The 23,448-nt window shown below is 38.7% G+C and overlaps 1 protein-coding gene across 1 annotated transcript in view; it reads left to right on the top strand.

Moving 5' to 3' along the window:
* Nucleotides 1-23,448, top strand: part of HERC1 (HECT and RLD domain containing E3 ubiquitin protein ligase family member 1) — a 76,567-nt gene that overhangs the window by 23,464 nt on the left and 29,655 nt on the right. The window contains exons 23-43 of the mRNA XM_009878571.1: nt 157-277; nt 538-589; nt 7,484-7,755; nt 8,083-8,298; nt 8,383-8,503; nt 8,908-9,145; nt 10,146-10,339; nt 11,581-11,736; nt 11,946-12,052; nt 12,295-12,405; nt 12,488-12,664; nt 13,585-13,824; nt 14,038-14,121; nt 15,174-15,694; nt 17,674-18,449; nt 19,561-19,759; nt 20,425-20,585; nt 21,013-21,129; nt 21,306-21,537; nt 21,709-21,833; nt 22,090-22,310. Coding sequence (XP_009876873.1) covers nt 157-277; nt 538-589; nt 7,484-7,755; nt 8,083-8,298; nt 8,383-8,503; nt 8,908-9,145; nt 10,146-10,339; nt 11,581-11,736; nt 11,946-12,052; nt 12,295-12,405; nt 12,488-12,664; nt 13,585-13,824; nt 14,038-14,121; nt 15,174-15,694; nt 17,674-18,449; nt 19,561-19,759; nt 20,425-20,585; nt 21,013-21,129; nt 21,306-21,537; nt 21,709-21,833; nt 22,090-22,310 — 4,441 coding nt within the window. The remainder of the gene's footprint in view (nt 1-156; nt 278-537; nt 590-7,483; nt 7,756-8,082; nt 8,299-8,382; nt 8,504-8,907; nt 9,146-10,145; nt 10,340-11,580; nt 11,737-11,945; nt 12,053-12,294; nt 12,406-12,487; nt 12,665-13,584; nt 13,825-14,037; nt 14,122-15,173; nt 15,695-17,673; nt 18,450-19,560; nt 19,760-20,424; nt 20,586-21,012; nt 21,130-21,305; nt 21,538-21,708; nt 21,834-22,089; nt 22,311-23,448) is intronic.

The raw sequence follows: 23,448 nt of genomic DNA, 5'->3' as shown, positions 1-23,448 counted from the left end.
TTTTGGTGTAGTCTTGTGATGTTCTGTGACAGCCTGCTCCCAAATAACACTGTGGAACTTGCTAAATTTGATGACTAAGTCTTACTTTTGCCTAATATCAGTATTTTCTTTCTCTGTGTATGTATTTGCTCATGCATGTGTGTGTACCTGAAGCAGGAGTGAAAGTCTTACTGCAGAAAGTCGCTCAGTGCATGCCAGCTCAAGCTACAGACTGATTAAGTCCAGAAGTGAATCTGATCTGTCTCAGCCAGAATCAGATGAGGAAGGCTATTCACTGGTAAGTAAACTAGCACTTAGAGATTGTCCATGTATTTACGTGGGAAGTGCATCTTGAACCTTTTTTTAGAACTCTGTTTCAGTACTTGTGTTTCACTGAAAAGAGGTTGTTAAGAGGTGATAGTGCCTAAAAAAAATCAGTATTGTTGCAACTCTGTTAACTTCTTCAATCTTGTGAGGGATGCATTTTAAATACTCAAATATTATGCACCACATACATTCACCTAAGGAAATGAAACTTTTACTCATCTTTTAACCTAGAGTGGAAGACGAAATGTTGATTTGGATTTGGCATCGTCACACAGAAAGAGGGGTAAGTTTTATTGTTTACCTAGTAAATATAGACTGAGAAATATGTCAGTATTTCTCAAGTTAAAATATCCTGGCAGTTAAATACAGTACATAATGGCAATCAGGATGTTAAAACTGAGTATTTCAAAATCACTTTTAAAGTAATTATTAAGTACTGTTTGTTGTGCTGAGTTCTCTTGCTTTGTGGCTTGGTTGTAGTATTTCCTAGGTTATAACCAATTAGTGTATAGTATCGTGATGCTCTTTTTAAGCAAGTGAGGATTTCTGTGAGGTCAGATGAATTAGACACTTTCATTCTGGTTGCCCTCACATGACTTCAGCAAGAAAAAATTGGCAGAGGACTTCAAGGGGGAGGCTTTATTCGCGTGCTGACATTCAATTTTTGCCATAAAATGTGCTTGAACATGGAGAACTCGTATCCAGAAAATACCACTTTGGTTTTTACATCCTCTCAGCACCAGCACAACTACAGGGCGAAGCAACCGCTTTTTCCGTTGTTTCAGTATAAATCTGATATTTAGCTTTTGTACTGCTTTTTGCTCCTGCTTCAGTCTGGGGAATCACCTTCACAGAGCAGGGAGCAGAGGAAGTTTGTTTACACAAAGACCAAGAAAGTCCCACTTCAGTCTGGATGATGCAGAGTCCCTGCTAGAATCACATTTCACATCTGTTGTATCTAAAAATCTTGGGAAGAGGTTAACAGGAATTAAGTTGGGTTATGATATGCCTTAATTACAGAAGCCTTAATACTCTTAGGTAACATAGGAGTTTAATAGCTTTCATCATTAAGCAGAGTACTGGGCAGTCGCTTGCTTTTTAAAGCCTTCCGGCATTGTAAAGCAGCTGTCAGTGGCAGCACACATGACGCTTCAATTTGTAAAAAATGTGGAAGGGAATTCCTTGTTCATCGATAACCCATTGAACCAGCTGAGCAAGTAAAGAAATTTCCAGGAGCTCTTGGTACTCTGACAGCGGGATGTGTGTTGGCATTCTCAAGTGCTAGAAGATCTGGTAGCCACTGCAGGGTATTCTTTGAAGCAGCCATGTCAGCTTTGCCGTTAACGTGACACAGAACTCTGCACTTGCTTTCCTCTGTACCACTGCATACAATAGCAAAAGCTTTTGACTTGTGCTGGATGATATGTTGCCAGTTTTGGTAGACACCCAGTACCAGACTGATGCAGCGAATGCAGGGTGCGTTTGCAGAGAAACATTCCTGGTACTCACATCAAGGTCTCAGGGAAGGGTCGGCAAAGTTGCGTGTGATCAGGTGGATGAGCTGTTCAGCATGGTGCTATTTAAGGTCTTTCATTTCTTATGAAATGTCTGAGTCTGTGCATCCTAGCTATCTTGTAGAGCTGAAGCATGTCCCAGTGTTGGATGAAGACAGCTTTTGGATTGCCACCCCTTGTAACACAGGCACTGAAGATACTGAAGATACTGCAGTGCTCATCAAGGATGTTTTGTTTGTTCTTGTGATATGCTGTGACTAATAAGGGAGACATTTGTGTTCACTGTTACCTCAGCTTGAAGAACAGCAGAGATCTAAATTCTTACAGCAAATTTGCATTATGCTGTGCTCCATCCCAAGCGGCTGGCAGAAGGAATTAAGGAGTTCCATCAGAGTGAGCTATCCACATTTGAATTTGCTACGGTTGCTAAGAGGGTTGGAAAAAGCCGAGTTTCCTGTTTGTGGCAAGTAAGCTGCTATAGAAGACATGACCCACAGAAGACTACAGCATTGTTCCTCAAGATATTCTCCAGCTGGATTTTTAAGGGACACCAAAGTCGGATTTCTGTGAAGCAACTATTAGAAACAAGCAGCATGCTTTCATTTGTTAGGGCTTTTTTGAGATCTTCCCATATTCATGTGTGTACCTTGTGCTCCTACGACTTCCACATATGATCGGCTTTTTATGGAAGGTGTGGAAGGTTTTATGACCCTCTAAATGAGGAAAAGGAGAGGAAAGAAATCTGTATGCCATATAGATACTAGAGAAGCGCTCTTTTGAACACAGAAGATAGTTGTGCATTACAACAGAAGTGTACACGGGAAATGGTTCTCAAATTGCAATTAATATAAAGCCTCCTGGTTTCTCTTGTCTCTGTACAAAACAGCCATAACCACTGTTGCTTTGAGTGTCGAGTTGGCAATGTTAGGTGGAAGGAACAAATAGAGTCTTCCAGAAGAATCATAGGAACCACTTCTCGTTTTTTAAGTTGAAGTTTGTTATTAAAAAATTGCAATCATGCTTCCTTTTGTATGTGTTCTTTAGAATAATACTGTGCTACAGTTTGCAGGAATCCCTTGAAAATATTTGTTTTCTTGTCTCCAGAAACTGTGGGAAGGAAGTTGACAAGCAGAGTTAGTTGAAAAGCAAGGATTTTCTTCCTCCTGTCACCATTTTTTTTTTCTTGTAAGCTGTGCCATTTTTGAGACTTAAAAGAGAATTTTCGCTTAAAAATTTCCTTAATATGTGGGCATGAGATTCCTCCCATCTCTTTTGTTCAAGTTTCCTAGAATTTAACCACACTTACTTGTTACAGAACTGTGGCCACACATGATGTTTCCAGCTGAGGTTTTGTGGGGTTAATTTACCCTCAGCTGTACTCTATGCAAGTATTTGATCTTTACAAAGCTGTGAAAATAATGTAGTGTGTGTAGGGTATTGGTGAGTGGTTCTTTTGTAACGGACAAGGGAGTAATTCCCTCTGCAATGGATTGGCTCACTTTAGAACTTCTGTTTATTGAACTCAGTAACTTGTCACTTAAAATTCAGATCTTATTTCCTTTATAATTGAATCTCACTATTGTTTATAGTCTGATTTTTGTGGTATGAAAGCTGTTCCTATTTATAAATTGCAATGTAGGAAACTAGCAGCAGAAAACCAGCAATACTATAAGTTGTTCTTAAGGTCTTGCAGATGAATATGGAAGGAAAACATTCCCTTTTTACTCAGCGGACAGTCCCATCTTTAATCTGATGGCCTTCTTCACTTACTGTGTCTGTTCAGAAGTGTGACTGCAGTATTCCTACTTCAGCCTGAGGCTTCTTTGATTGTTCTGTTCCTTGCTAGTATCTAGTTCTGTCTGAATTAGTAAACTTCTTTCCATTTCTGTGGAAAAAATATTTTTCAATACTTTTGCCATAAGGGCTGATGAGCATATTATTTTTCCCTTGTGTCTAGGCCCTTTGGGGATTTTTTTTGTTGCTTAGCCTAATCTTCAGTTTCGCAGGTGCAAGGATTTTATGCCTCAAAATATTTGTACCTATCACATACAGTACCTGCAGGACACTGCACACTACATTGGATATGTAACCATAAAGAATGTGTATTTAGCAATGCAATCATAAACATAGTTACAGACAGATAAAAGATAGTCTTCCAGTCTTGGGTTTTTCGAGCTTGACATAAATCTTAATCCAGTGAATTTCATTGTGCTTGTGTGTACTGTAGTACTTTACTAACATAAATTGGGCAACTCTGAAAAAAGCAGAAATTCAAATGAAATTCAGATGAAATTGAAATAATGTTGTGTGCCTGCAATAATATCAGTTGTGCAGTTTGAAATGGAAAGATTGTATTTGAGTAAGGAATGTAAGCCTGTCTTGATATGTGTGTAGCTGTGTCAAAGGGGAGATAGATATATAGATATAGAGATACCTATTTATTTTTTTCCTAAAAACAAGGTGGAGAAAATACAAAGTGTGTTACCTAGGCTATACTAGTTCAACGCAAGAGTAAATATGTTTTACTCCAAACTGTGCTGCTTGATATATTGTTGTATTGATTGAGATGAGACTGATCGTTTAAGTCCAAGTCAGAATAATATGAGGAAGAGATTTAATGGATATGTTGCCTTCTGTTTCAAATGTCTGCTTTTGTCTTCTGATTTTTGTGTGGTGTAGTGTATTTACTCCTTTTTGGCCAGTTGAGCCCCAGAAAAAAGAAGAGCTTCAAGCAAGTAACTGATGGCATGTTTATTTTTTTTGTCTCTATAGCTTCCCTACATATTTTATGTTTTATGAAGTGTGTATTGCAGCTGTGCCACATTCATTTAGAAAACTCATTATTACAAGCTGGCTTGTAAGGACAAGTAAAGTTTTGTTTTGTTTTTTACTGTAAGCTTAAAGTTTATTCTTCTGTGCAACCCTGTTCATGTGATTGTAGAGGCTTAAGGAAGTGCCAAGCTGCAATCAATTCCGTGTAATCGATGTTACACAGAATCAAGCTAAGCTCTAATATGCAATCATACTTTCGACTCTCCTATTGATATTTAGCATCTTAAAGGAAGATTAATTACTTTGGTTTATATGTGTGCCCTAATCCTTAAATGTTTTTTTATTCTGAAGTATAAGAGTTTGACTTCTGACATGTTTGTTTTTAAACTCTGTGCTTTTAGTTATATCTCCTATTGTTTTACATTTTATCTGTAGCTGATAGTTGTTGGACTTTTCTCCTAATTTGAAGCAGTTTTAAATTCTTTTTGCATTTAAAAGTCCTTGCATTGAATACTAAAATGATTAGCTAAGACCTCATTTTATTTTCACATATGAAGTAGTTTAGGGTTTTATTAATATATGATGGGTTTTTTTCCTGATAAGATTTGTAGACTACCCAACCCAAATTTTCTTCTGATGCTTTGTTAATCCTGGAAATGTCTCCTTTAGCTTATGATGTAAGACATTGGAATTGCTTTTTGTTTTGTTACAAATGCTTTGATTCTGTGTTGTGCTTTATAGTGTATGGTATAACGTAACGGAGGGCAGGTGAAGGACAGGGAGCTGATGTCCTTTTGGGATGCTTTCAGTTCTGCTGCTGCTGAAAGACAGCGGGCCTTAAGAAGACTTTTGAAATAGTTGTTGCTACGTAGGGAACATGACAAAATAAATTGTTCTCTGTGAACGAGGGAATGTACAGGTTTATGTAACACAGCAAGAAGTTATGAAATTAGATTACACTTTGAGAAGTAGTGTTTAAACTTAATCTTTGCATTACCTAAAATAGATCTGTGTGTGTATATTTTGGCCAAATACCTAGTATGACCCAAGTACTGTGATGGTTCTTCCCGAAGCTGTTGCAGTCTGTTTAGTAGCAAGGGTAAGGAATACTATGCAAATATACATGAGCGCTATTTCCAAGAAAGGAAATGTGAACAGATTTTCATAATTCATAGCCCTGAACGCAAACTTTTTTGGCAACTAAATGGAGAACAACTACCTAGTTTACAAAGGAAAAATTGGATTTTGAGTTTTGTGAAGGTGCATGTTGTGACCCACGACTGCAAATTGGATAGCATTTTGCCTTTACCTCAGGAGAAGAATGTTGTAGGATGGTTGCTGGCAGAGTTGTCCTGAGCTCAAAAACCGATGTGTCTGTCTTTCCTTTTTCCTGTGAGTGGCTGCTTACAGAGCTGCTGTAGGTAGACAGTGTTTAAAGGAGGCCCTAAAACTGGTTTCCAGCTGTATCCTTGGAACTTGGCCTCACTGATGAAAGCACGCTTTCAACAGATGAATTTCTATGAATGTATATGACATTTTCCTGAAAACATCTGTGTTTCATAATGTTGGAGGCTAGTACCCCACAGACAGATTCTGAAAACGGAAGTGTTAACCTTGGTTTGTACGAGTACTGTGAGTGAGTTGTGATTCTTCAAATGATGTCTGTAGGTCATTGTACACCAGGGAGATTAATATTTTAAAATTCCATATAGATTATTTAAGATAATTCAAACTAAATTTTTGCAATGAATTTAAACATACTTAGGTTTCCACCTAGGTCTCCTGACATGAATTACCTGTACAGGTGGAAAGTTCTTTCGAGCAGGGCCTGCCCTCTTGCAGTACCTTGCTTTGCTGCAAGGCAGTTAGCAGCATTTACAAAAATGATCCCATCCCAGGTTCTGTGTTGATATGTATATTTAACTGATGCGTATCAGTTAACTGCTGGTGAGTGTATGACTCCAGTGTCATGGCACTCATTTGTGCCAGAGATGGAGTTCTAGCAAAACTCTTGGAAATGAGCTGAAATACATGTTGATAAGTAAGTTCCAGTGCTGCAGGTTGGAGATTGATGCTCGTTTGAAGAAGTACATTTATTAGTGACAGTTAAGTTTTGGGTAGTGTAATGACATGCTGATGTGATCAAATATCAGTTTAGTGGTGTTGATAGGGCTAGCAGAGGGTTGGACTCAGATCCTGAACGTCTCTTCCAGCCAAAACTGTTCGATGGTTCTGTGGGGATAGGAAGTACTTGAAGAGACTGGGGAAATTGCCAGTGAGAAAGATTTAGATCTAATATATGCTGTAGATAGTATTTAACATACATGTATCTCTTTATCTTGAATCATAACCAAGTAAATGTTCTCTGTTAGCCTAAAATAATTTTCTGTTTCCTTCTTCAGTCACGAATTCTGTAAATACGTAGTCCAAAATAACACTGTGCTTTTTCAAAACTATGAAATACATAGTGGCTTGATGAAATGAAAAAACACTCTTGTTTTATGGTTAGACCTTAAAATAAATATCCAAAGTGCATAATTTCTGTTCTAGCAGAATTTTTCTTTACTATTGTCATTTAGCTGCAAAGCATTTTTATTCAGTGTTCTAGCTTTAAGCTGAGCAGTTTTGAGTGGCTTCTCTCTTTTTGTTTTCTCACTCGGCAGCGTGTTGCAGTACTGCTTAACATAATTAAAAGAGATACAGCCTTTCCTCTAGGGAAATTGCTGTAAAATTAAATAAAATGGTTTGCTCTAAGTTGCTTAATGCATGGTATAATTAACATGAATACCCATTTTCCACATGTATCAACAGCAGCAGTTCAGTCTTTACCTGCTATCACAGTGTTGCCTGGTGAACTGCTGTTTATGAGTGTTCATTATGTGTATCTTTAGGAGCAATACACAGTCAAGTGGAACCTTTAAGTGACTCCTGGGCTCGATTAAAACACAGCAGAGATTGGTTATACACTTCCTCCTACTCATTTGTTGAGTCCGATTTTGATCTCTCAAGATCTCTTGGAGTTCATACTTTGATTGAAAATGTTGTCAGCTTTGTAAGCGGAGATGTGGGAAACTCGCCAGGATTTAAGGAGCCAGAGGAAAGTATGTCCACTAGTCCACAAGCGTCAGTAATTGCAATGGAGCAGCAGCAGCTGAGGGCTGAGGTAAATTTAGGTTCAGCGCTTTTTCTTACTCTTCATACGTAATGCTCGTTTTTTGGATTTTTTAAAAACATTGTCCAAATTCTGTCTATTAAGGCCTTTTTTCTTCTGTTTTCTGTTGAAATACCTTAACTGGAACTGGGAACTTTATGTAAATAAACTCTAAAATGACCCTTAAATAATACACTTTTTCTATATTTAAAAAAAAGTGTCGATGAGAAAACAGCTACCTTATTTGTTCTCACTTAGAGTTGAAGGTGGTGTAATTCTAATTTCTAAGGACACTTGCCACTTTACTTAATACTGTCCTTTGCCTGCTTTTATTTCTAGCTTCGTCTGGAAGCACTTCATCAGATTTTAGTGCTGCTATCAGGGATGGAGGAAAAGGGCAGTGTGCCATTAATGGGAAGTCGCCAGGTGCCAGGATTTCAGTCTTCTTCATTGCTTACTTCTGTTAGGCTACAGTTTCTAGCTGGCTGCTTTGGTTTGGGCACTGTAGGACATGCGGGCGCCAAAGGAGAAAGTGTAAGATTGCATCACTACCAGGTGTGTACTTAGTAGTTCCTGCTGTTTCAATAGCTGGGTGATGGAAATGTATCAGTCCTTGTAATGCTGATTTGTTTAACCCAGGATGGTATCAGAGCAGCTAAGAGAAGTATTCAGATTGAAATCCAGGTGGCCGTGCACAAAATTTACCAGCAATTATCTGCTACATTAGAAAGAGCTCTGCAAGCTAATAAGCATCACATAGGTAAGTGAAAACCAAATGTTCAAAATACGACCTCCAGTATACAGTACAAAAGCTTACATGTTTAGCAAAGCAGACTTGGAAGTGCAAGTAGAAAATTATGTATTTCACCCAGTTATCCTCCTAAAGAGAAGATTCTGGTTTGAGATTTATCCTCAGAACATGTATCACAAATTAGATCTGTGTGATGTTCTTCCTTGGACAGCCTTGCCATACAGGTTCCATTGAGTTAAAGGAGGCTACAGTGGTACATCAAATGGATTATCCAAATGTCTGACAAAGAAGGCTAACTTATTACTTGATCATTTAATTTATTAAATTTTATTTTAAAAATAATCTGGTTTTCAGTCTTAGTGTTCTTATTCTAAGCAGATTAATAATTAGAAACATCTTTATTTTAATCTTAGAAGCACAACAGCGTCTTCTGTTGGTAACAGTCTTTGCTCTGAGTGTACACTATCAGCCTGTTGATGTCTCCCTGGCCATTTCCACTGGTCTGCTGAATGTGCTGTCACAGCTGTGTGGCACAGACACTATGTTAGGACAACCACTGCAGCTACTGCCCAAAACTGGTGTTTCTCAGCTCAGCACAGCTTTGAAAGTAGCCAGTACAAGACTACTTCAGATCCTTGCTATCACCACAGGGTAAGTATCAAATGCTCCCTTGCTTTCAGACAACTTAATCGTTTAAGCTTTTAAGCACCCTTTAAAAATAACTTCTTTTGTGTCAGCTTTCTTTAGGACAATATGTGGTGTTCATAAACACGTAAGTGAAAGGTGGAGATAAAAGAGTAGTCACATTATAAGAATGATGCACATAAGTCTGTTAAATTTTAAATTGTAGGTGAGGAGTTTCACACAGAATGTTTAGAACTTTATTATCTCTAAGAACTCTATACTAGTAGTCCCTATTGTTCTAGTTTAGGTTTGTATCTAGATCTGTTCAGTTGATATAATGAGGCTTTGTGTTGCTGAGTAGAAGTAATTTGTGTGGAAAGCGATACTGATAATGTGGTAGGAGTTCTTCAGAGCAGCACATGGTGCTTCTTTTCAAAATATAAAGTAATTTTCTGAGTAATACTGGCCTCTGGTAGGCCAGGGAACAGCATCCAAAATCCTATCAACACTTAAATATGTAATTTAATTCGGTAAAGACAGAAGCAGTGGAGAAAGTATTTTCTGTTTGGAACGAGAGCATTATTTAATACCACCCAGTACATGCATCTTCATGTCAGTGTTCACACAACACATTGCGTTTGCCACCAAATCCATTACGTAAAAACAACCCCCATAGTAACCTCACACCAAAAAAACCGCCACGAGACCCACAGAAATGATCCTCCATGTTTGCAAGTTGCAATGGGATTATGTTTAATTGACTTAAGTTTTTTTTCCTCTAGGAAGTACTGGAAATGCATACTTTGATTCCAAAGGCTGGACAGTTTTAAAGTGTTTTAGAAATAGGATTCGATTAAGAATAATCTGTCAAGCATATTTTGGAGGATGAGTAACCCACTGCAATAGAACGGATTAGATTTAGTGTTGTGTTAGACACGGTTGTAACTTGCACTGAGCTTGCACTGTTATTGTTCATTGAATTACCTCTCAAATACTCTTTATTTTTACTTTTCTTGTGTGTGTACAGAACCTATGCTGACAAACTGAGCCCAAAGGTGGTCCAGTCTTTGCTGGATTTATTATGCAGTCAGCTGAAGAACTTGTTATCACAGGCTGGTGTGATGCTTATGGCTTCCTTTGGAGAAGGGGAAGGTGAAGAAGATGCATTAGAATCAAAAAAGGTAGATTCAAATGGGGATAACGAGAAGAGAGACTTCAGAGGTAATTATCTTCCAGAATTTCTGTTACAATTTTGAAATATCGGAAAACATAATAAAAGAAAGCACTGAATGGCCCACACCCACTCTATTCTGTTTTGATTATTGTTGGGTCATGCGTAACCCTGTAAATTAGATTAAACAATGCAATAAATAATTTTGTGTTCAGTTTTATATAGACTGGATACATAAATCAAAGGTTAGGAACAGATTGAGAATAAGAATTACTGCTTCTGGTTTGGAATTAGGAGGAGAATACTGTTTTCCTCAGAAATGAGTTACTGGTAGTATTGTTTTTCATAAATGCAGTCATAGGAATTTAATTACCTGAATTTCAAACTGCAAATAAATATACCCTAATTCAGGAAATGGTTGCATTTGCTTTGTATTATGCAATTTCGCAGTCTGAGTGGATGAAAAGAGGTCGACTGTACCATGTCATATTAAAAGATCTGCAGCAAAAGACTTTTCTGAAATACTAATATCGTCACATAATTTCCAGTCCCTTAATGAGCATTTTGAAAATCTGTGGAAATTGTATATTTGAAGAAATCTTTAATTGTAGCTTGGTTTTAGGTGTACATATTTTTGGTTGTGCTTACGACTGTCTTAGCTTATAAATAATATGATGGCTGATGAATTTATAATTAATTAATTAGAAATGAGGATGTAAGGTCTTTCCACAAACATTTCCATGCAGAAGCTGCCTTGGAATAAAAATCAGGGATGTGAGGAAGTACAGTGTTTCGCATCAAGAATCCTCATAAAACCCCTTAAGGAGAAGGAGTAGTAGAAACAAAGTGTTAGGAAATGACCACAACCCCCTCACATTCCCAGCGACCCTGCTCCCTGGGAAGAGCCGGGTGCGAGGGGGATCCTGGGAAGAAGGGGTGATTGGGTAGGAAAGTGTTTCAATTTTGTCGTGCTTTGGTTTTCATTTGCAATAAATTAAATTAATCTTCCCCAAGCTGAGTCTGGTTTGCCTGTGGTAGTAACTGATAAGTGAGCTCACTGCGCTTGTCTTGACCCACGAGTTTTTCATCTTCTTTTATCCCCTGTCTTGCTGAGAAGTGAGAGAGCAGCTTAGAGGGTACCCCTCAGCTAGCCAGGGTTAGCAGCCAGCCTGCACGTGATAACTGATCATTGTATTTGTACTTACGGAGCAGTTTTTGGCCAGTAATAAGGACTGCTAATAAGGCTATACTAATAAGGTTGTAAGTGAAAACTTTTAATTTAACTTCCTAGCTGCCCTCCGAAAGCAGCATGCGGCAGAATTGCACTTGGGAGACTTTCTTGTTTTCCTACGTAGAGTTGTGTCTTCAAAAGCAATTCAGTCAAAAATGGCCTCTCCAAAGTGGACAGAAGTACTTCTTAACATTGCCTCTCAGAAGTGTTGCTCAGGTACGATCTTCTCAAAATGTTCTCAGTAGTTAACTTGCATTTCGTTAGCGGAGTTCCTAACAGTAGGTCCTGTTAGAACATGTGTTATATGGTGAACAAATAAAACTAGCTTGAACAGAAATTAAACACTGAGGAGTTGTGCCCTGGTGGCATGCAGCTGTTGTGCCTTGTGCCCAAGTTGCAATATTAACATATTGTTCCATCTTTAGGAGTTCCTTTGGTTGGCAATTTGAGGACTAGACTTCTTGCCCTTCATGTACTAGAAGCTGTGTTACCTGCTTGTGAATCTGGTGTTGAAGATGATCAAATGGCTCAGGTCTCTATACTTTCTTGAAAGCTTTTACACCTGTTTCTTGTAAAAGTCTCATTAAAATTTAAAATATTTCATAGGTTTGTTCAGAATCCAAATCAAGTGAGGCTCAGTGTCGATAATTTGCTTATCTAAGAACACTAAATATTTTGACATTTATACCTACAAAGTGGGATAAAATAGTATTGTGGTGTTTGTTGGTTGCATCTTGGGTTTGAGATGATCCTAACTATGTTCTAATACACCAGGTTGTTGAACGCTTATTCTCGCTTCTCTCTGACTGCATGTGGGAGACCCCAGTGGCTCAGGCTAAATATGCAATTCAAATAAAGGAGAAAGAACAAGAAATGAAGCTACAGGTAATGATGCTTTCACTTTGTCTCTTGCCTGCGTGTAACTCCGTTAACATTTGCCACAGATATTTTCTCCTGTTTCTGGTAGAAGCAAGGGGAGTCTGAAGATGAAGACGAGAATCTTCCCATACAGGAGGTGTCCTTTGACCCTGAGAAGGCCCAGTGCTGCATCGTAGAGAATGGGCAGATTCTGACTCATGGAAGTGGAGGCAAAGGATATGGGCTAGCGTCCACCGGAGTGACTTCAGGGTGTTACCAGTGGAAGGTAGGTTACATCAAAGCGTATTCCCTCACTTTTCTTACTTTGTTTTGAAAATGATTTATAAACAGCAGCAGCATTCTTGCATAAATGACTTTTTGGCAGCGTTAGGTTTGTGATTGCAGTTGCTGGTTTTTAAGTGTCTTTTCCAACCTAAATCATTCTGTGATTCTGTGATTTTCAATCCAACGTGAAGAGTTTGTGACTGCTTTTGAGCAGTGCCATTTGTTCATTTCGCAACACGGACAGAGGACTGCGAATACGTGTTGCGTACTTGTAGAGGTGGGTCAGCTTGCCCCCAAGATTCATGTTCAGCGCAAATGTGCATTGTCTTGCAGAAGCTGCCTACTGGAATATGGTTTTTTTTTCTTTAAAAAAACACTTGACAAAACATTTTGTTTTCTTCCAAAAAGGCACATTAGTCTGTGTGATTGACAAGACCAGATTTTAGTGCATCATCTGGAATGTTTTTGGTTTTTTAGGAATATAGATACGTACGCGGTTGTAGTCCTCGCAAGTACCTTCTTGGAGCATAACATTTCTTTTTTAACTTTTATCTGTGTAAGTCACTCACTGTCAATATGAACAGTAAAGCTGACGTATTTCTGTAGTACTATTTTTAGCACTTAAAACCCAACTTTTGAGTCTGGGAGAAAAACAAACTTCTTTGTGTGTTTACCTATGGTTTTGTAAATTACTAGTAGGTTTAGTTTAAATGCCTGGTTAATAAATGACCTTATACACCAAGATGTCATTTTTGAGGTAGAGCATGATTTTAGCTTATTATTTTTTTGTTTATTAAAAGATTCTGAGTAAAACAATTAAAAGTATACATAAGTATGCATAAGTCAAAATTTCATTGCTTTATCTTATTGAAATGTTCTTGACTTTTCTCCCTGTTGCTTTGATTTTGTTTTGCCTGCTAGTTCTACATTGTGAAGGAGAATCGAGGCAACGAAGGCACGTGTGTAGGAGTTTCTCGCTGGCCAGTACATGATTTTAACCATCGCACTACCTCAGATATGTGGCTGTATCGAGCTTATAGTGGTAACCTTTATCACAATGGAGAACAAACTTTGACTCTGTCCAGCTTTACCCAAGGAGATTTCATCACATGCGTATTGGATATGGAAGCAAGAACCATTTCCTTTGGTAAAAATGGAGAGGTATTTAACATCCGTGGTTTTTATTTTGGTGTTTTCTGCAACAGGAATTTGACATGGATATTTTATATAAAGCTACGCACAGTAGTTAAGATGTGACAGTTTCAGTATTTACAAGGGTTACAATACAGGTATAACTTTGTCACGTTTCATATTTTTGCTTGTTAAGGTGTTTGAAATTTGAAGAGTTTCTGTTTTGTTTTGTTTTTTAAATAGGAGCCGAAACTAGCTTTTGAAGATGTGGATGCAGCCGAGTTGTACCCTTGTGTTATGTTCTATAGTAGTAATCCAGGAGAGAAGGTAACTTAAATGTTCATCTGTGTAAGTTACTGGATTTAGCTGAGAAAAAGTCAGAATTCTTTGTAACAGCTTGTATGGTGTTATGTTTTGATTTTACGGCCAAAACAGTGTTGATATGCATGGTGTGTAGCTGTTGCTGAACAGTGTTTAGGCAGCATCAAGACTTTCTGGGTTTCTGTCCCTCTCGGGGAGTAGGTTGGGCAAGACATTGGGAGGGGGTGAAGCTGGTCAGCTGACTTCGAGTGACCAGAGGGGTATTCGCACGATAGAACATAATGCACAGCAATAAGACTGCAGGGAAGTTTGCCAGGGGTTTCTGGTGCTCAGAGATTGTCTAGACATTGGTCAGCTGGTGGTTTAGTTTCACGGGCTTTTTTCTCTTTTATTTATGAAACCATCTTTATTTCAACCCACAAGTTTTGTGACTTCTGCCTCCCTGATTCTCTTCACCATCCTGTTGGGAGGAGCGATTATGTGGCTGTGTGGGCCTTCGCTGCCTTACCGGGTTTAACCCTTAGCAAGAGGTCATAAGCTTATGCTTTCCCTCCTGTTCTCTTCTGTGTCAGTGTTACAAATGTTGGGTTTTTTGGAGGTGGGGGTATTAGCTAACAAGTGTTGAAAACGCCACCGCTTATTCATTTTTGTTTATGGCATACATAGGACATTATTTGCACACTAGCTAGATTTTTCTTAAATTCCTATATTGTGCAACTTATTGTAAATTTAACATTATTTTATTATTTGGAATTTATTTACAAACTTAATGTTCTGCACACAAAACTGCATTCCCCAGAAACCAAGGAGACAGTAGTGTAGGAATTCCACATGGTCTTAGAGTAAGAAACCACGAACAGTTGTAATTTCAGCATCATTGAGTTTGAAGGGATGCAGGTTTTGATGAGTGTTAAGGTGGATTTCCTAGCAATTCCAAGCGGAAAAAAAAAAAGCTAGTATTTTTTTTCTATTCAATGGGAGACTCCTGTAGTTACAAAATGGGCTTCTTCAGGTGCCTTGAGAAGGTAACTTTTAAACTGTTCTCTTTAAACACTTAGGTGAAAATTTGTGATATGCAGATGCGTGGTACACCGAGAGATTTGCTGCCTGGTGACCCTATCTGTAGTCCTGTTGCTGCAGTGCTGGCAGAAGCCACTATCCAACTCATCCGTATCCTTCATCGCACAGACCGCTGGACACACTGCATCAATAAAAAAATGATGGAAAGACTGAATAAAATCAAAACGTGTCTTAAAGAAGCAGGCCAAAAGCTGAAGAAAAGTCGCTCGATTCAAAGTCGAGAAGAAAATGAGGTGAGAGAGGAGAAAGAAAATAAAGAGGAGGAGAAAAGCAAACATAGTCGACATGGTCTGACTGACCTGTCAGAACTGCAGCTGAAGATGCTGTGTGCAGAAGTTTGGCCTGTTCTCGCAGTCATCGGTGGGGTTGATGCTGGCCTTAGAGTTGGAGGTCGATGTGTACACAAGCAAACTGGACGTCATGCCACCTTGCTTGGAGTAGTGAAGGAAGGCAGTACCTCTGCCAAGGTCCAGTGGGATGAAGCAGAGATTACTATCAGGTATGCTCACTTCCTGCAGTTTTTCACAATCTTGTGGTGTTTTGTGCTTGTAAATCTGCAGAAGTAACTTACATTTTACATTAGAGTCATGCTGATCAATTATTTTAAGCTTAGGCGTCCAAATTTTGCTGTTTAAAACAAACATTACGAGTTAAATTTTATGCTATCTAGTGCTAAAAGTGCCTTGTATATCAAAAAGAAATCTGATAGTTTTGAGTTGATCGGCAACGTTAGACTTCTTAAATTTGGCCTCTGGGTTTCAGAGTTGGGATGTGACTAGCTTGCCAGTTTTCCTAGATTTGGAATGAGCATTACTTGTTTTGGAGTAGGTACGTATTGGCTAACTACAGCTTCTTGGTTGTATCTGTAAGGAGCACAGATTTTTATTGGGGCTTAGTGCACACTTTTGTTGTAAAGGTTGAACGTGGTTCTAAGGAGAAACCCGAGTTGCTTTGTCAGAGTTGAGAACGGGTATCTTCGCTGTATTTTCTGGCCAGAAATTGCTCTGTGGCACTTGGAGAGCAGTTAAGGTTAGGAGATTATTCAAATTAATGCTACCTCGAATTAGTGTTTACTTCTTCTCAGACTTGCCTTAGAGAGCTCAGGGAATGCCCCCGTACTGGAGATGGACACTCTGGAGTGGTTGTTCCGCAGGTGATGCTGACAATTGGGAAGGAGCCTGGAAGAAGATGCTCTTTTTTTCCGCCGATGTTGCGGGCTTGCCTTCAAAGGGAAGGAAGGAAACTGAAATGAAGCTGGTAGCTTCTCTGGGCTCTGAGGCTCTCTCAGGAATTGCCTGTGGTGTTGTATGGAAAGGATTTGATTCACTACCTTTCTTAAACTCCCTTCTGTCTATAGTTGAACTGTAATCCTCTGGAGAAATTGAGCTTTATTTTTTTTGCCACTAGTTACAATTACATTCTGAAACAGCCAAGTTCACCTCTTGGAACTGTCGCAACATTATGCCTATTTTGTCTTTCTATAAAGGCTGTTGTCACTTCAACTAAATATACTGAAGTGCAATTGCTTGTCAAAGTTAGTTTCAGATGTAAAATCTTTCAGGGATCTCCGTATGTACGGACATCTTAGCCATAAAGTCAGTGTGCCCTTAGAATAATCTGAAATGTTATTGAAGTGGTACAGCACTTGAACATAGGAAAGCTCTTGCTAATGCAGTGAGTTAAGTTCAGAATGTACCTGAACATGAGAAAACATTTTGGGGTAATAAAAGGAAGATTTAAAAGTCTTTTATCTGCTGGATGTATGGAAAATACAAGATCTGTGGAAATATAGGCTGGTGAATTTTTGTCCTGCTCAGAGTGAAAATTAGTCAAGTGTAATGGTCCTAAATAGTACAAAAACTTACAATTGAATATAGATGGACAGATAGACATACGTGTGTCTGGGGTTTCTGAATTGTGTTTTCAAAAGGTCACTGTCCTCTCCAGGTAATCTGTCCTGACAACCCAGAGACAGAATTACCATAAGCTATCAGTAGTGTGCTCCTTGTGGTGAACAGTTGAGTCAGAATGCAAGGTCAATCAAAGATTTTCCTTAATGTGAAAAAAAAATCAGGAGTGTTTTCTTGCCAAGCTTTTATACCTATTCACAAATCCAACTTGAGTATGATGATGAAATTTGGCTTAAGGTAGTTTTTTTCTTAGTAGAAGTCTGTTACGTATTTCTGAATAACACAGCAGAAACCTGTCAGCACAGAATTGATAGCTTCTCTGGTGCTTCTGGGTTTTCATGCTTGTTGGTGAAAACCTGTGCATGCTTTGTTGCCTTTACTCTGACACCATATCTCCCCATTTTCTGATCATGACCTTATTTTCCCATTTCCATTTACGTTTTTAGAATTGGTTTGTTTATTTTATTAAATATATTTTACATCTTACTTTGCCTACATTATTTCCTGTACTTTCCTCCTGTCTCTCCCTCACTTGCTTTTTCCTGTGTCATTCTGATCTTTATTAAAGCTTCCCAACTTTTTGGTCACCTAGTGACACGCCACTGTATAATCTGGAGCCCTGTGAACCACTGCCTTTTGATGTTGCAAGATTTCGTGGGCTGACAGCCACTGTGTTGCTGGACCTTACCTATCTGACTGGTATTCATGAAGACACGGGAAAGCAAAGCACGAAGAGACATGAGAAAAAACACAGGCATGAATCTGAAGATAAAGGGGAAACGGACCAGAAGATGGAGGGCGATGTTGGATCAGATACTCGATTAGGACAAGGTGCTGATGATAATAAAGGACACAGCGCTATGAGCTCTAAGTCTGAAAATGAAATCGCTTCCTTTTCTTTAGAACCGTCCGCTCTAGGTATGGAATCCCAACACCAACCTGCCGAAGGAAGAAAAAAGAATCATGAACATACTCCAAGAAGTCATGATATAGTGCAGTCAGAAATAAGAGCAGTACAACTCTCTTATCTTTACCTTGGTGCTATGAAGTCACTTAGTGTTCTTCTTAGCTGCAGTAAATACGCTGAACTACTGTTAATACCGAAAGTCCTGGCGGAAAATGGTCACAACTCGGATTGTGCAAGTTCTCCGGTTGTTCATGAAGACATTGAAATGCGTGCTGCCTTGCAGTTCCTGATGCGACACATGGTGAAGCGGGCAGTCATGCGGTCGCCGATTAAAAGAGCTCTAGGACTGGCAGATTTGGAGCGAGCACAAGCCATGATCTACAAGTTAGTGGTTCATGGGCTGCTGGAGGATCAGTTTGGTGGCAGACTGAAACAAGGTACTTTTTCAAAATTACCGAAGTGTGGCGCTAAATTATTTTTTTAAGTTCTGTTAAAATTAGTAGTAATGATAATGATACGAATAACAAAATATTCTAGTTCTGTAGTGGTTAGACTTTGGAGAAATCATAATTGGACAGAGAAATTTTACGAAGGTGCTTTACAGTTTTGCAGACAGAATGCTGATGTCTCTGCTTTTCCCCCAGTTCCTTATTTTAATAAAAAGCGAATGCATATTAGTGAATCAGAAGTAGGACTCTAATTTGTCTTTAATATTTTTTTTTAAATGAGCAGTTCTGTATGTACTTGTCAGAAAAGTTTGCATGTGATGTGCGTATCTCAAAGTTCACTGTTGTGAAATATAATCATATGCAGTCATGGTAACAGATGATGTTGAGCCATGTGTATGTTCAAGGTGTAAGTAACCTGTGTTTCTATTTGTGAAAACTTGGAATCAGTTCTGGGGTTCTGGGGCTTTGGTTGCTGAGATATGTGGCACTGCACTCACAGAAGCTGAAAAGAAAACATGTATCGTCCATTTTCTTCTTAAAAACATGTGTATTGTAGTCTGGATCTTCAGAGAAACCATTTAAATAAGTTTAAACAAAGAAAAAATACCTAAAATCGTAAAGCCAGTTACTGCATTACCTGATTCTTTGCTGTCTTAAAGACTTCTAAACAGTCCAGGAAAACTTCAGAAATCTGTTACTTACGGAGTTAAAAATAGTTAATCAGCTACATTTCTGAATCAGAGACTTCTTAACCTTTTGCCCATGAGAGTATTCCTAGCTGTTACGTTCATAAATCTAAATCTCTAAATCAAAGTATCGGAAGATGTAACCAAGTAAATGGCTGCAGTTACCACTGGAAAGACTTGTTTACTATTTACCTTGTTTCGGCATGACTATGGCAAGGGGAGACCGACTCATTTCCTTACCCAGGTCCATGAGCTACTGGTAGACGTATTTGCATGGAGTGCATTTCTGCACACCGCTTTCTGTGGTGGGAATTACAAATTACGATAGTTATTTTTCAAAGGTTAGCCACAGCTTCTATTTCACTCTGCACAATTATATTAACGTTCCTGCAACATCCTTTCTTCCGTTGCAGAAGTGGATCAACAAGTCGAAGAAGGCGATCAGTCTCAGCAAGCCCAAACACCAGTTACAACCAGCCCTTCTGCTTCCAGCACAACATCCTTCATGAGCAGCTCTTTGGAGGATACCACCACTGCTACTACTCCTGTCACTGATACTGAAACAGTTCCAGCTTCAGAATCACCCGGTGTTATGCCTCTCAGTCTTCTTAGGTAAAATAGCTTTATTTTCAGCATATGTTGAACCAGTTATGTGGTTTATATACTACACAGGTGTCTTGAGCTGTCTAAGCCTTGGAAAATGTTGATGTTTGTATTTGCTGTGAATAGCTGCCTCCGCAGAGGACAGAGTTTAATTCGTTACTTTGCCTTGCAGGACATCTGTTGCTAGAAATAAAAAACTGTTACGCTTTTCATGTGTACTGTATGTGTATGTACCATCTGAATTCTTCAAGACAGAAAAAAATACCTTCCTTATATTGTCCTTCAGTTCTCCTGTTTATTTGGTATAGTTTAAATGACAAATCTCCCTGAATTCAGTATTTTGAATGAATAGCGATTCTCAAACTAGAGTAGCTCTTAGTATGTAGGTAACATTCTGCAAGCTAAGACCTCGTTTCGTCCTACCCTCACATACTGAAAGGGAAGTAAGATAAAGCTAGTTAATCTGCGGAGGCTGTTTGTGATGTAGAAGGAAATCTGCTTTACATGGAATAGAGTCCTATTCTAAGTTTATTAATTCTGTTGTTCTGGGAAGGATTTTTCTGCCTGCTCTAATGTATGTAGTGTGCTTTTCCCTTACAAAACTCAGTTGCTGTAAAGGAAGACTTGCCAGTGTAGCTCTTTCTAATATAAATGTACGTTGTCCTTCCTTAAAGGCAAATGTTCTCCAGTTACCCTACTACAACTGTGCTTCCAGCACGACGTGCTCAGACTCCTCCAATATCTTCTTTACCAACATCTCCTTCCGATGAAGTTGGAAGGAGACAAAGCTTGACTTCTCCCGATTCCCAGTCTGCGAGACCTGCCAATCGTACAGGTGAGCTTTGGTCAATGTAGATAGAAATGTGGACAAGTTAGTAAATTTGAAGGAGTTCTGTGTTGGTTTTTAAGACATTGAAAACCAACAGGATTTCCTTTTAATGCAAACTAACTATCTAGTCTACCTAAATAAAAATCAAATAGATAATTTGATACAGTTTTAAATGGAAATTAACTCCTTAGAAATATCACAAAAGAAATGGTTCTTTGAATATCGTTAGTATCCTACTTGGTTAAGCAGGGGCTTATGTAATACAAATGTTACTAGTAAGAAGGAACACCATCTGGTTTTGTAACAGAAGGTAGAGAGGAAAGTTGTTGAAGGCAATTATGCCCTTATTTAAACTAATATGTCAAAGTAAGGTCTAGTAAAGTAACACTGAAGAGAGTTAAGCATTTTACATGTAAAATCTTCTGTCTTTAAGCTTTGTCTGATCCAAGCAGCCGACTGTCAACATCCCCCCCTCCTCCTGCCATTGCTGTTCCATTATTAGAAATGGGGTTCTCCCTCAGGCAAATTGCAAAAGCTATGGAAGCTACAGGTAATCTCTAACTATAATATCAGTTCAAGCTGAAAAGTTAGACAAATATGTAACTTGTTTTCCAATTGAATAATTAATTTTTAAGTTCTATAATAATTTTATGGGGAAAAATATTTTATCACCATCAACGTTACATAAAATTCCGAAGCGTGATTTTCTGATTTTCCTACTTTCAGGTGCCAGGGGAGAAGCAGATGCACAGAACATCACAGTGCTGGCCATGTGGATGATAGAGCATCCTGGAAATGAAGACGATGAAGAGCCACAGTCAGAAGGGACTGCAGATTCACGACATGGGACAATAGTCTCTGGAAGTGGTGGAAAATCTGGTGATCATTGTTATTTGCAGTCACCAGGTGATATCCCTTCTGCTGATGCTGCTGAAATGGAGGAAGGCTTTAGCGAAAGGTAATATGTAGTTTTCTTCTGGTTGCTTGTCAAACAGACAGTAAATATGTGCTTCCGTGAAAGGAAGAAACAAAAAAGCTGAAAAATATGATCTTAATATTTTTCCTTACTTACTGTACATTGCTGTTTAAAACTTGGTTTGATTTACCTGTAAATTACCAATTCTTGTAGCCCTGATAATATGGATCATGTGGATAATGCAGCTTCTGCAAGTGGACCTCCTTCTAGAAGTCGGTCAGCTGTAACAAGAAGACACAAATTTGATTTAGCTGCCCGAACACTGCTAGCACGTGCTGGTAAGTACACTGTAAGGCTTCCAAGGTCTTTGCTCATCCAGTGAGGGCAGAAGAGGGGGATTGGCCCTTAGCGTGATTACAAAACTCTCTTTCGTGTAAGTGTATCGGTGTAGATTTAACATGTTTTAAGTGGTAATAAGTAGATTATGTTTAGCAGGAGAGTTAAAAGCAAAACAAAAGGAAGTTGAAAGTACTGTCATCTTTATCACATGTGAAAATAAAAGAACTACTTTCCCTTTTGTCTTTTTTACTTGAGCGGGATTATACCGCTCTGTACAGGCCCACAGGAATCAGAGTCGAAGAGAAGGGATATCTTTGCAGCAAGATCCAGGGGCGCTTTATGACTTCAACTTGGATGAGGAGTTGGAAATTGACCTTGATGACGAAGCCATGGAAGCTATGTTTGGGCAAGACCTGACTAGTGACAATGATATTCTGGGAATGTGGATCCCAGAGGTATTGGATTGGCCTACCTGGGTGTGTGTGACTGCAGCGGGGGCTGCTTTAACTTACTGCTTTTTGCATGCTTGTATTTTTAAATTTCAAGTAACATGGATATGCTTATAGCCTGTCTGAAAATACCGTACTAAGTGCCAGCAGTGCTTCAAATCTTGTATTCTGTAGCTTCACTTTTGGATTAAGAGTAGTGCTTTCATGTGTATCTTGCTCTGGACTTTTACGTGCACATAGTGTTTCTTTTCCCTCCCTGATAGATGGTAGTTGTTGTTTGGATGATTGCATTTAGAAATCAGGTAGATGTTCCACATTGGTTAGCTGTGTGAGATAAGAAACACAGTTGTAAATGCTTGTTCTGTTGTTAATCATCATCGTTTGATCTGTAGCAACATAATTTGCACATAAATCAGTTTTTCTTAATTTAGTCATGTCATGTATTTCAGTCTCTGGGAAGGATATGGTGACAGTCCACACTCAGTTGTTGTATAGCCCACTAGAAATAGGTTTGAGGTGGAAAAGAAGTCTAATAACAGCAGCTTGCTAATCTTTGGGTTATCCATATCAAATTAGACAACCAACCTGCAGCTAAGCTTTTGTCTCCTAATTATCATGTTACCTGACTCTGATGTGGAAGCAAGTTTCAGTGTGCGTATTGAATTTTTCAGAGAGTTTGTTTCCCTGGAATGTCACATTGACATTACTGGCTTAAGACAGAAATGTAATTGTAGAAAAATGATCTTCGTATTCAGACAAAACCTTGGCATTTCTTGATACAAATGATAATTTCTGCTGCTCAGTAAATGTAAAGTCAGATTGTCTGAAAAAATCGGTTCCTCTTTCTGTGTTGGATCTAGTCTCAGTCAAGTTCTGAGGAGAACCAGATATCTTAAAGACAGCTTTGAATGTGAACTAGTAGAGTTATACTCGGAAAGTTATACTGTCAAGAATTTTGAGTCTGATCTGAGATGAAGTAGGAAAATCTCATCCTCTGATGAGAGTATTTTTCCCATTCTGAGATGATCTCCTCTTCTTTGCGTCACAAATTGTCTGTTTCTGCTTTGCTTTTGTGCAGGTTAACCATATAAATATCACTCTGTGTAATGGAGATGGGCAGGAACATCCACCTAAAACTATTGGCATACTCTGTGTTTAATGTGAA

This window comes from Apaloderma vittatum, unplaced genomic scaffold (assembly GCF_000703405.1).
Source record: "Apaloderma vittatum isolate BGI_N311 unplaced genomic scaffold, ASM70340v1 scaffold16641, whole genome shotgun sequence".
Taxonomy (NCBI): domain Eukaryota; kingdom Metazoa; phylum Chordata; class Aves; order Trogoniformes; family Trogonidae; genus Apaloderma; species Apaloderma vittatum.
The sequence above is the reverse complement of the archived record's forward strand: the minus strand, read 5'-3'. Positions and strand labels throughout refer to the sequence as shown.